At 36.8% G+C, this 13,298-nt stretch overlaps 1 protein-coding gene across 2 annotated transcripts; it reads left to right on the forward strand.

Moving 5' to 3' along the window:
* Nucleotides 1-3,701: 3,701 nt before the first annotated feature.
* Nucleotides 3,702-8,447, forward strand: LOC18009528 (protein FAM135B). Of its 2 annotated transcripts, none has more exons than XM_024148681.1 (15): nucleotides 3,702-3,967; nucleotides 4,303-4,651; nucleotides 4,732-4,817; nucleotides 5,011-5,156; nucleotides 5,313-5,566; nucleotides 5,654-5,708; nucleotides 5,802-6,020; nucleotides 6,110-6,243; nucleotides 6,336-6,522; nucleotides 6,606-6,665; nucleotides 6,751-6,999; nucleotides 7,143-7,401; nucleotides 7,474-7,679; nucleotides 7,776-7,826; nucleotides 7,944-8,447. In XM_024148681.1, exons 2-15 carry the CDS (start codon nucleotides 4,479-4,481, stop codon nucleotides 8,244-8,246), a joined length of 2,382 nt encoding a protein of 793 aa, XP_024004449.1. In that variant the 5' UTR covers nucleotides 3,702-3,967; nucleotides 4,303-4,478; the 3' UTR covers nucleotides 8,247-8,447. The 2 variants fall into 2 exon arrangements, with proteins under 2 accessions (XP_024004449.1, XP_024004452.1); XM_024148684.1 differs by having other exon boundaries at nucleotides 6,113-6,243.
* The last annotated feature ends 4,851 nt before the right edge of the window (nucleotides 8,448-13,298 follow it).

Genomic DNA, 13,298 nt, shown 5'->3' on the forward strand with positions numbered 1-13,298 from the left:
TGAAGCTCTCTGAAGACTCTTAATTCATCAATCAAATCTGAAGAAAACTATTAACAAAAAAAAAAGAAAGAATATAACTCAAAGATCTACTTGCACTCTACACTATTATTTGCAAGGTCAAAAATCTGATGTGTCATCACTACAGCGATTGTCTTATATGTCATTATGAAAAAATATTATATGTTGTTTTAATTAATTTTAATAGGTCGATCATTAATCTTACGTGTAAATACCCGCAACATAGCTTATTTTTTTGATTATGGGCCAACGATTTAGTTAATGGGCCACCAATCTCAGATTCCCGTCTTAGCCACCGATTTATGGGCCACTGATGTAGAAGTTGGTACTAACCTAAACCCTAACATATCCATCGTGATATATATACTCCTATCGGTTTTTATGTTTTCTTGCATATAACGTCTTGCTTTTGAGGTTTTGAGTTTTTTTTATTAAAAAAATTTGTACACCTCGTTTTTAAACAAATCGATCATATCATTTTTTTTAAATCGTCCACCTTTTTAAAAAAAAAAAAGAAAATCGATCATAGCATTTTTTTTAAATCGTCCATATCTTAAAAAAAACGATAAAGAATAGAAAGAAGAGTAAAACAAATAGAATAGGAAGAAGACGAAGACGAATCTGAAAAGAGAATTGAAATAGAATTTAAAGATGATGATGAAGAAGAAAAGAAAGAAAAGATGAAGAATAAAAAAATTAAAGTCGATGATAAAGAAGGAGGAAAAGATGAAAAAGAAGACCGAAAAAGAAATATAAAAATCCTAATAAGAAAATTATGACAAGACGAAAATGTTGAAGAATAAGAAGAGGAAGAGGATGATAAATTAGGAGAGGGAGGAAAATAGAGAAATTAAGTTAATGCTTTCAGTGACATGTAGATGCTTTCAGTGACATGTAAATGCTTTCAGTGACATGTAGATTCTTTCAAAGACATGTATATGGAGAAAAAAAATAGAGAGAGATAAAAACAGGAGGAGAGAGAGTTAACCTTCCAAATATTTGTCTAAATTATATGATATATGATTTCTGTGTTCCTGTTTTTTATATCCAAAACACTTCTTACTTTAAATGTATTTTTCTAAATCATATAATATATACAACTTAGGATGATGGAGGAAGTAAAAAGAGTGAGAGAGAAATACCGAAAGAGAGAGAGGGAGAGAGAGAGAATGATAGAGAAGGAATGATAACACCTGATTTTGACTATTTTTATGGATCACTTTCAGTACCTTATGCAGGTGTTTTCAATCAGTTTTAAAGGTTTTACAAATGTTTTCCATGTTTTGGAGTTTTAAAAGACTTTTCAGGTTACTTAGGCAAAAACAATGCAAATTGGAGAAAAATCTACTTTTGGCCAATTTCGGACCGTCAGAAGTTTCACATTCGATAAAGACCTTCTCACCGTCTGATCAAGCTCAAATTTGGAGAAAAGATACAGGACACAACCAGATTTCCAATACAAGTGGAATCAAAGCAATCTAACGGTTGGATCATAAGTTGTTTCCAATTTACGGAAAATATGTTCTGCAGTCTCGCGAATGAAGCAAGAGGAAGAATGAAGTTTGGGCATCATCACGGTCCAGGAGCTCGTGACCGCGGTGAATAACATCCTGGCCATGCATCAGAGCCTCCACCCACGGTGGACCAGCATTTACCAGACTTGGAGAAGCCCAATTATGCGACAAGCCCATAAACGCCCAGTAGCCTGTTTTCAAACCCAACTTATTCTCTCTTCACAAGAAGCTTTAAGGACGACCAGAAACACTTGGAGACCTATAAATATGTATTTTAGAAGACCTAATTTCGTGTGTGCTCCTTTCCCCTTGATAGGGAGGCACCCAACTTTTGTTTCTTAGGTTTAGATTAGAGAGATAGAGATCTTGAACCTTTGCTGTTTCTTTTCATATATCTATTCAGTTTATGCAATCTCTTTTACTTTACTGCTTTTCTATCTCAAAACCAATGATGATGTTGTCAAGCTCAGCCATGTCTGAGTAGTCACCTTGCTGGGTGAAAAAAGGGCCATCGAAAGGGACCCCATGATCGATGACATCTAGGTTTTTTAGGTTAAAGGATTTTAATTTTAAATGATTCTCCCAATCATCCAAATCTCAATGCGGTAACGCTGGAGTAGCTAACCAGTGTCCGATCTTAGGTTAAATTCGAGCCACGAGAGTGTTGTATATGGGTTGCCTGAACTAGATCTTATGGACGTCACCGTCGTAAGAGACGAAAGCTACCTACGGAGGATACGTAAGCCGAGATTGATTCCAAGCTAAAATGCATGATCTTAATTCGGCATGAGAGCGAGAGTTAATTGCCGAGATTAAGTGATTAGATGATTAAGGTGACGAGAGTTGGCTAATCTTACAAGTGTCAATCCTAGTTTCAGAATTATAGAAAATCTTTACCTAGATTCCTTGTGTCATAGATCATGAACCCTAGAGATGAACCCTAATGCCCAACATGTTTTTCATCTTTGTTTTGATCTATTTTTATTTCTTGTTTAGCTTAGTAGAAATCGTGACACCAAAACCCCATAAAAAACCCCCATTGGTCTTTGAATTCGATTATTAATCCAGTTTGAAGTTTCTGCACAAAAGATAACTCTCCCTGTGGATCGACACCCTAAGTACTACAACGCACGGCTGTGCACTTGCAGACATAGGGTTTATAAATTTAAAACTCTTTTGCGACATCAACCCTAGCTCGCATCAAGGAAGCATAAAGAGGCAAAGAGAGAATTAAAGTTTTCAGGTACATGTATTTGATTGATATAAAAGACTAAGAAAAAATAAAAAGAATATGAAGTCAGAGAGAACAAAGAAGACGAAAGTGATGAAGAAGAAGATGAAGTACAAGAGGAAGAATATGAGGAAAAGATGTGGAAAATACGAAGAAGAAGAAGACATGACAAAAAAACTTAAAGAATAAAAAGTAAGAAAAGACATATAGAATGAAGCCGATAATGAAGAAGAAATAAAAGAAAATAAAAGAAAACTAAGAAAAAAACGTGACAGAAGAAAGAGAAATAAAAGTGGAAGACGATAAAGAAAGATAAAAAAAAGATTGATAAAGAAGAAAACCAAAAGATAAATAAGAGGAAAAAGATGAAAAACAATTATATAGAAACGAAGAACTCGCTTTTGTCTAAATTCAATTGATTTGTGAATTTCATACACTTATTTAGTAAGCATTTAGATCCTTAATTTTGGATAGTGTTTACTTTTTGGGTTTACATTATTTTATCATATATATTTTAAATAGTTGTTTTAATTCTCTTCAATCAGTTTATAACATGATCGTTTTGTTATACATTTTTGAAACTTTTATGTCCGCGCAAGGCGTGGACATAAACACCTAGTTGCATTTATAATACAATTCAATTCTTCAAAGCCATATCATTTAAATACAAATTTATATTAGCAAAATTTGAAATCATATCGTAAAACATTATATTAGTTTCCATTCATATAGACTATATAGTAACGAGTTAGGTTTGTTTTAGAATAAGGTGTAACAATTTGACGATATGGTTTGGGAATTGGGCAGAAACTTGTGGGCCTTTAAGCCCAAGAAAAACTTGTCAAGTTACCCGAAAATTTGGCGGGTCAAATCGAAAAAACAACACAGCGTGGATCGAGATGTCTCTCGTATGAACATTCATCCTTACCCGACTAAATTTAATCAAAATCCGACGTATAAAGAAATGAATTAAAATCCTCGATTTGCTCGAACAAAATTTTATTCCTTTACCATCATTTGTAGTTTTCCCAGATCCTTTTTCCCTCTGTTTTTTTTTTTTTTCCTTCTTCTTGCTTCACATTGTTAATTTATTCTTCAGTGTTTGTCGCATTGATCCCTCTCCCAGAAGCTGAAGCTCTAACAAATCTGGGTTTTTATTTCGTTTTTCGTAAATCGTGAGATATTGATCTGATAAGACTTACAGGTTTTGTTCTGCTCTGCGATTCGATTGTATTGCATTTCGATGTTATATAGCTCTGAACAAATGATGGGTCTCGTTCAAGTTTCAATTTTATTTTAAAATTTGTTTGCTTCCTGGGTTTTGCACCCATTTGGTGTTTTGGTATGATTTTGTTCATCGCAATTCATTAGCTTAGATTAAGATTTAAACCCTGAAAATTCGTTGTTGTTTTAGTACTTTTTTTTGGTTAAAAGCTGAAATTGTATGAAGATGATGATCTAGTGATTACTTTGTTTTGCCTAATCTGTTTACATTTCATATAAGACGATTACACTTATTCGAATAAACTTTTTCTGCAGGTGATTGTTGCTGTGTAATTCGACATTGAGTTAAGGATCTTAGTTGTTTCGACATGAAATTCGAAAGAGCTGATTGATTAATCCTTCTGGTTCAGGATATAATTGTCCTGAAAAACGCAAACACTCAAAAATTTTAGAAAGTGATGTGATTTTCTTATTCACGTCTTTGTTCACATATGTTAAGCCGTCTCGGATGGTTATTTGGACTGAGCAAAAGAAGTAGGCAAGCAAAGACGCTTGATGCGAGACCTTATATAGCCAGAGTTAAACCAGTACTTATGGTTGACACGGTTCAAGAGATTGCCATTTATATCCACAGGTTTCATAACCTTGATCTTTTCCAGCAAGGGTAAGGAGCTTGTAGTTTTTCTCTCTGATTTAAGTTTTGAGACTTGAACGAGTTATTGATCGTTTTCTCAAATTTCTCAGATGGTATCAAATAAAGATCACCATGAGATGGGAGGATGGTGATAATGTAACGCGTGGTATTCCTTCTCGAGTTGTTCAGTATGAAGGTACTATATTGCTTTCTTATGAACAAGTTCCTTTGCCTTTGTTAATTTCTTTCTTTTTTGTATCTGTGTTATTGAGTACGAATGTCTAAAATCTAGTTCCTTGAAGATCGGATATAGTTAATATTCTAATTATGCGTGCTGAGAGAGTATATTTTCAGTATAACTAGACAGAGGGAACTGTTTTTTGTTACAGCTTCTGAGTCCGGCTCTAATGGAGTGTGGAGGATAGATGATAAAGATAATAGTTTCTTAACACAGCCCTTCCGCATCAAGTATGCAAGGCAGGATATTCGTCTGTGTATGATGATCTCATTTACTTTGCCACTCCAAAGATATGAGGTAGCAATCTCTACTTCACAAATTCGAAACTGATGTTTTGTTTCTTGACGTAAAAAAGAGAGAATTGAATGAATTAATCCTAGAAATGAACCAAATGATAACCATCTTGCGTGGATATTGCATTTATGAAGTTTTGAAATGATTCTTGGTACGCAGGGGTTAGCTACATCTGCTGCTATATTAAAATTTGAGCTCATGTATGCCCCCTCTATGGATAGTTCATCAACGAGGCATTTAGAGGCTTTGCCTGCTGCAATTCACGAGTTCCGTATTCCACCTAAAGCTCTTACAGGCTTGCATTCATACTGTCCAGTGCATTTTGATACACTTCATGCGGTTCTTGTCGATGTGAGTGTCCACATCAGTGTATTGAAATCTGCTGCTTATAGACGACCTGCAAGTCTATCAAGGTTTGTCAAAAAATGTTTAGATTTGACATAATTGCTGCTAAAGTTTATATTTAGATTTTGTTGATATCTCAAGGTGTTTTGATGCAGTGATTTAAGTAACAGTAAGAATGTCAATGGCGGGAGTGTTCAATCTTTCAAGAAAGTACGCGCCTATGATTCAGTAGTTTAATCTTTTGCTTTTGTCTAGATTTTGAAAATGTCTTATTGATTGGTCGTTAACTTTTTAATTCACTAGGCACTTGGTCTGCTTGCTTCTGCAGACAAGAAAATGGTGTCATTTGTTAAAGCATTACTTGGAGCTCGCGATATTTTACTCCAGGAAATGCAAAGACTTAGCGAGGCAGTTGGTCAATCAATTGACTTGTCTGACTTTGTATCAAATATGAACAATGTTCCGTTATCCAACTCAGCAGTTGCCGGTTCAGGACAAGGCAAGGAACAAAACAGTCTTGAGGTCCTTGCTTTATTTTGAGTCTGACTTGTATTTATCGACTATTTCGTTTCATCTTCTTCTCTTATTTCTCCATTTTGTTTTTGGCACAGAAGTTGAATATCACATTTGATTTAGCAAGTGATGACTGGCTTCATGAACTCTCCAAGGATCATCTATCTCGTCTATTCCATTTGCTGGGCACTCAGCTGCATTATCTTTGGAATACGTTTCTGGGATTTCACCGGTAATTCCAATGATCTTAGATCGTTTTATAATCTATCTCCTAAAGACAATCTGAAAGGACCAATAGGCATTTATCTCATGTGTCCTTTATAGTGATAATAACACAAAAATACTGGAATATCTTCGTGATATCTGGACTAAAGATCGGAGAGCTGAATGGTCAATATGGATGGTGTACTCTAAAGTTGAAATGCCCCATCATTTTATAAATAGTGGAATGAGTGATATCATAAACTACAGTGCACACAAAAAGGTCTCAAGTGTGTTGAAGTTGACTGATGTGAGTTTAGTGTTCTGTTTTTGTTTACCAAATCTTTTTTTGAAAACTCAAGCTTGGCTCATCCAAGTTTTGCTCTGATGCAGCCTGCCCAACTTGCAGCTAACCGCGCCGAACTTCACCGTCGAAGTATCGCGCAGATGCGGGTTTGTTCTGTTCTCTGTTCGATTTAGTTCCCTCTTTGCTTCATAAGCTGTTAATTTTATTGTACCAATGTAATTGCTGGTGCAGATTAACAACCGTTCAATACAAGACATGCATATACTTGGAGATCCTATGCGGGTACCTATTATTATAATTGAACGTGTCTTGAATGCACCAAGACGCACTTTAAGTGATAATTCATACTTGAGGCATGTGGATATGCTCGATTCTAGCTTGCTTAATGAGCAAAATGATGAAACGGAAAAAACAAAAGCTACCAACTCCCAGCAAAGTGCCCGTGAACTAAAGATCGTTGTTTTTGTTCATGGTTTCCAGGCAAGTATCTTATAAAAACTTTGAAATGCAAACCATATTGACTATCACGGATAACTTCAGCATGGAAAATAAGCTAGCTTGTGTTCTTTTTCCATCTGTTGTTCACTCATTCGATAGAACTTTGCTCGTATCTGCTACCATAGGGGCATCACTTGGACTTAAGGCTTGTCCGGAATCAGTGGCTTATGATAGATCCGAAGATAGAGTTTCTCATGTCCGAGGCAAATGAAGACAAAACTCATGGTGATTTCAGGGAAATGGGACAAAGGCTCGCACAAGAAGTTGTTTCTTTTCTCAAGAGGAAAAAGGATAGATATGCGAGACACGGGCATTTGAAAAGCATCAAGTTGAGTTTTGTTGGACATTCCATTGGTAACGTCATCATCAGAACAGCAATTGCAGGTAAATATTCGTAGCAATCTTGTAAATTTTGAATGACTTCTGTGTGTTTATGCCATCTGTTTGCTGTTTCAGATAGTTTAATGGAACCATACAGGAAGTTTCTACACACATATCTATCTCTCTCGGGTCCTCACTTGGGTTATCTGTACAGCACAAACTCCTTGTTTAATTCCGGGCTTTGGCTCCTGAAGAAGTTAAAGAGTACACAGGTTATTCATCAGCTTACACTCACAGATGATCCTGATCTCCGGCATACTTTCTTTTACAAACTCTGCAAGGTAGATAAAAAAAAAATCTCAACTTGTATCATTAGATTCACCATCCTTTTTGCATTTTGTTGTCCGCTTCTAATATCCGGTTTAAATCCTTTTCAGCAAAAGACATTGGAAAATTTCAAAAATATAATTCTGCTGTCCTCGCCTCAGGTACGCTTCCTCGTTCAAAGTTGTTTGTGTGAAGCAATATGAGCCTTGTGAAAGCTAATGAAACATCTCTTATCGGATTAAAGCTATATAAGCCATGTGGCTGTTATATAAATGCAGGATGGTTATGTTCCATATCACTCAGCAAGAATCGAATCATGCCAACCAGCTTCTTTCGATAGCACAAAAAGGGGAATCGCATTCTTGGAAATGCTGAATAACTGTATGGACCAAATACGTGGACCGGCTCCAGAAGCGCCGCATCAGCAGAGAGTGTTCATGCGCTGCGACGTCAACTTCGACACGACCGTTTATGGACGTAACCTGAACTCATTCATCGGGCGTGCTGCTCACATTGAGTTCTTGGAATCTGATATCTTTGCAAGATTCATAATGTGGTCATTCCAAGATTTGTTCCGCTGAATTTTTTCCATAAAAGTGAATATGGAATTTTGTAGCAAGATGGTGAAATTTTGGGATTGCGTGGAAGATATAAACTGTTGTATATTAGCTTTTATTAGATTAGTTTGGTTCTACAATTGTTTAATGTAACTAGAAATATAATCTTTGTTTTAGATTTTAGTAAAAATGTTTCTTTCTATGTTATACGGCCTAGACATTTTTTTACCCAAACCCAAAAGGAAAAATGGACGGAATTTGTAATATACCCAACTCTTTAATTTTAGGGCCGCGAGGGGGTTTTATCTTTTAGACAACCTCCATCAATTAGATCTAAAAAAAAAGGTTCTCAAAACTAAAATATTATTATTTTAATATAATTTAACTATTTGATTTAATTTTTGTTATTGTTAAACAAACAAACCAATAAAAAATGGACAGGTGTTACTAAAAGTTTTTCCTGTAATTTCTCTATTTAATTTATTAATTAAAAACTCCTCCTAAACCCTTTGTTGGAGATGTTTTATTGAGACTTGAAAGAACGTTCCAAAGAAATGCTATCCATCTCTTGACGAAAGTCGTTAAAATCACAGTCAAATTGATTAATAAAAATCTTATAAGTTTTAACTACAAACCCAAAAAGATATGGACTTCTAATGGTATATTACAATATATCTTTATTGTGCAACAAGATTAATATAAAAATTTCTATGTTTTAACTTTTTATGAAAAAAGAAGAACATAGTATTATGTGAAAATTACTCATTCAAAAGATGTAGACAGTATATTGTTGTTACGTACACGCACGAGGGGATAAAAAGATAAATGTGTCTAGGAAAGCTCGGAGATTCTTGTTAAGGAATATGAGCTCGATAATAGGGAACTTGTAGAGGTAGATTGTTCGATGTAGATTATTCGAGGTAAAAGTCGAGCTGATAGATTATAACTTAGGAGTTCTTAGCATTTACGGCAGAATTATGGATCCCATAATAAATAAAGTTACAGGACTTTTTATACTACTGATTACATTCCGGTCAGGATAGGTCAAGCGGTCGGACAGCTAGACCTGACCAATTGTCCTTTTAAACATCACGGTGGCGAGCTGCTTGATTGCTCGTCCTGCTTATTATCACGGTGGCAAGCTGCTTCCATTGTTTGTGGAGCATTGAAGTAAAACAGCCTTATCTTACTCGCCTAATGGGCCTTTGACGACCCTCAACCTTGTTGGGCCTTAAAAAATGGATACTGGGTCGAGTCGGTTATGAATAAATGGGGCTGTGCTCAGCCCACTTCCAACAATTGTCCCCCTCAAGGCATCTCCAATGGAGTATCATATGAGTTTCACAAGTGGGATCTACAATTTTTTTGGGGTTTAAAAATATAAAACTAAGCTCAATTCTGTTGATACGGTATGACTGCAGTCATCTTGGTGATGCGGTATCACTTGAGTATCATCGCCAGGTGGCGAAATCTGATTGGGTTTATGGGAAGAGAAATTTTGTTGTTTTTTATTGTTTTTTCCCAAAATTTCAATAATTTGTATTTGTATTTGTTGTTTTTTTCCCAAAATTTCAATAATTTGTATTTTTAAATAATATATTATGTTAAATTTGGTTTTATGTAATTTTTTTTTCTATTATTTCAGAATTAAATCGATTTTAAAAAAAAAAAATATAATCGATTTTTTTTTCTATTATTTCAGAAACGCCTTATGATTAAACGTCTACTTCCTGTATATGTATTTTATATGTTTTTAAAACATAATTTGAATAATTTGTAATTTAAATTCTAAACCTATGTAATATAACTTGTTTTACAATGTAAATTTGTTTTTAAAATATTTTCATAATTAAATCGAAAAAAAAAATTAATTCGAAAAAGGAAAGATATTATTTTAATCGTATGAACCCCGAATACCGGGTTCAGGGATGGAAGTCACTTTTTGATTCAAGTTCTTCACTGTTCCAAAAAAAAAGAAATATTAAATCAATTGCTATGATACCCACATTGGAGATCAGCAATGGAGATGGCCTCGGTCCGTTGATGGAGATGTTACATCAATGTTCGATGTCTTTGATAACTTCTCGTTGTGAGTCTTGACTTGACCTTGATTGATGTATGATGTGAGGTGCGAGATAGCAGGGAGATGCGTGAGGCTGGCAATGGCGAAGTCGAAGAGTGGCACATGATTACTGGGCTAGAAGGTGAAAGGGCGCGTGTTGTCGTTCGGCTCATTCAATGGCGCGTGGAATCCGGGCCTCATTAAGTTCGATGGGATGCGTCCGCGTCCGCGTGATGATTATTCTTCTCAGTAACCGTTACTATTTTCCTATATAACTCACAAACTTCCAATTCTCCTCCTTCTCTTATGTTGCTTATAAAAGGTCATTTTTCTCTCTCTTCTCTCTAAATATTTTTTGCTTGCTTAGTTTCTCTCTCCATAATTCATCCTCTCTGCTGCTTTTGTCTCTGCTTTCACGGTTTGATTTCTCCGGTCGTCGAGTTTTCTGACTACATTCATAGACATCGCGTCATGGCTTTGAAAGAGGAAATAATTCAGTATAGTCTAGAGTCTGGATCACAGTCAAAAGAGGTCATCACGGGGAGCGGTGATTCATCGCCTGAAGTTTCATCGAGGTCTGAGGGTCGATCAGATCGGGACACATCGCCACTAATCGAGCTGGCTGATATGGTTCGTCATGATGGCGTGTCCACGCGGGGTGAGGGTTTGAGTTCTCAAGTAGCCGACCTCGAAAAAGATACGTGTAAGGACGATTCAGAGGCACAAGTTGAGAGCGACGATGAAGTTGAGGCTAGCGAGGAAGAGGGAAAAGGCGCATCAGGAAAACCTCGCAGAAAAAGGCTCCAAACAAAAGCGGGAAATCAAAATCGTCTGGAGAAGATTCCCTCAAGGATGACGGTCGAGCGATTGGATCAGATGCGAGCTCTCTTCCGCTTTTCTCCCAGCGTCATTCTCAGATCGCCAAGCCCTGAAGACCGACCATGGCGAGCTCCATAGAGATGGGTCACACTTTACGAGGCCTGGTTCAGCCTTTACCATATTTGGGTGCCTCTGCCAAAGCTACTGACAGATTACGTCGACAGGCGAGGTATCACGTTGTCCCAGCTACTTCCAGCTGAGATCAGATTCATGGTCGCCGCTCTCCTATTCAGGGTTAAATACGGCGTCAACGTCGATTGGCGTTTCTTCGAGGAGATATCAAACGTGCAGGTGAACAACTCAATTCCTGGCACCTACACGATAAAAGCCAAGAATGGATGCTCACTGGTCCATCCTGTTAATAAGACGTCTGACTGGGAGGTGATAACACCTGATTTTGACCCATTTTCACCGTTGATTTCAAATGCTTTTTCAAAGCTTTTAATCAGATTTAGGAACTTTTATTATGATTTCCATGTATTTGTAGTTTCAAGGCTCTTTTCAGGAAACTTAGTAAAAATGATGGCAAAATGGAAGAAATCCACTTTTTCAGCTTAGAGTTAGACCGTCGAAAGTTTGATAACAAATGGAGGCCTTCTCACCGTCCGATCCACCTCAAATTTAGAGACAATCAAGAGGAGACAACCAGCTTTCCATAGCATTTTACATCTTAATGATCCAACGGTGCAATCAAAAGATACATGGAAAACAAGTTAACCCAGTTCACTAGTCCCGGAAGACTCTCACCCGCGGGAAACACATGTTTTACCTGCCCTAGAAGACTCTCACCTCCGGTGGACCTTAAGACGAGCCACAAGGCCCAACATCAAAGCCCACTTCGCCATTTCTCTTCAGAGAAGTCCTAAATGAGACCTGGAAGACCTTAGGCCTATAAATACATTGTTTAGCAGCCCTAAACGGGTGTGTGCTCCTGTAATGAGATTTTGAACCACCAAACTCTGTTTTTCTAGGGTTAGGCGATGGAGATGGGGATTCTTCCCCAGATCCATTGTTCTTTCTCCTTTTTATCTTATTAACTTTTCTGTTTCATTCTTTTGCATTCTTCTGTCTTTCATCATTCATTGTATAATGTAGATTAGTCCTAGAGAGTCAAGTTGTTTGAAGATATCGACAAGCATATATATCGATTATGATTTCTATTGTTCTAGACCATATTCTGGATCTCATCTCTTCTAAGTTGTTCATAAAGCATGAGAGTAGATTCATGACCTATTCTCTGAGCCTAGGATCGATCAGAGCCACAAGAGTGTTGTATCAGATCATCCGTACCTAGCTTCAGAAAAACATAGTCGCTATAGGAGTCAAAAGCTACCTATAGAGAAGATGTGAGCAGATGAATTCAATGTCTAATGCATGATCTTAAGTTTAGCATGAGAGCGAGAATTAATTGCTAGATCTAAGAGATTAGTTGATTAAGGTGACGAGAGTTGGTTAATCATACATTGTCTATTCTAGTTCCATGCAGATTCCCATAAACAGATGAAGATAAATCGTCCGGAAGCTAATTGAAAATGCCATCATACATCGATTAGAGTAAACCAGAGAAGTCTAAATCGCCACCTTTAGTTTGAGTCGATATGCTTTAGATGTTCTTTTAACAATTTATCCTGCATTGCATTTCTTGTGAATATAAGATTAGGTTTAGTTTAGGATCTTAACCAAAAACCCCAAAAATTTTATTGGTTTATGACTTTGCTTACTTCCCCAGTTTGTTGTTTCTCGCAGATTAGACATCCTCCCTGTGGATCGACACCCTAAGTCCTACAACGTACATCTGTGCACTTGCAGACACTAGGGTTTTATAAATATAAAGCTTTTGGAGGACCAACGGGCTTGTTAAAAAAAACCCTAGGCCCGCAAGCCCATCACAAACCACCATTCACCGCGGTCGCGACACTTCCACCCGCGGCCAATGCTCTTTTTACCAGTTCTCCAACAGTTCAAGCCATGGCGACACCTCTCCAACCAAACTGTCCTCACCTTGGATGCTTAACCATCTCTACCACTTCAGATCATAAAGAATCATCTGTCCTTGTATCTTGCAACATGGTTCAATGTCATGAAGTGAGAAAGACCTTATTCACCTCATCATACAAGCATCTAAGACGTTCTCC

This window comes from Eutrema salsugineum, unplaced genomic scaffold, assembly GCF_000478725.1.
Source record: "Eutrema salsugineum unplaced genomic scaffold, Eutsalg1_0 scaffold_8, whole genome shotgun sequence".
NCBI classification, from domain to species: Eukaryota; Viridiplantae; Streptophyta; class Magnoliopsida; order Brassicales; family Brassicaceae; genus Eutrema; species Eutrema salsugineum.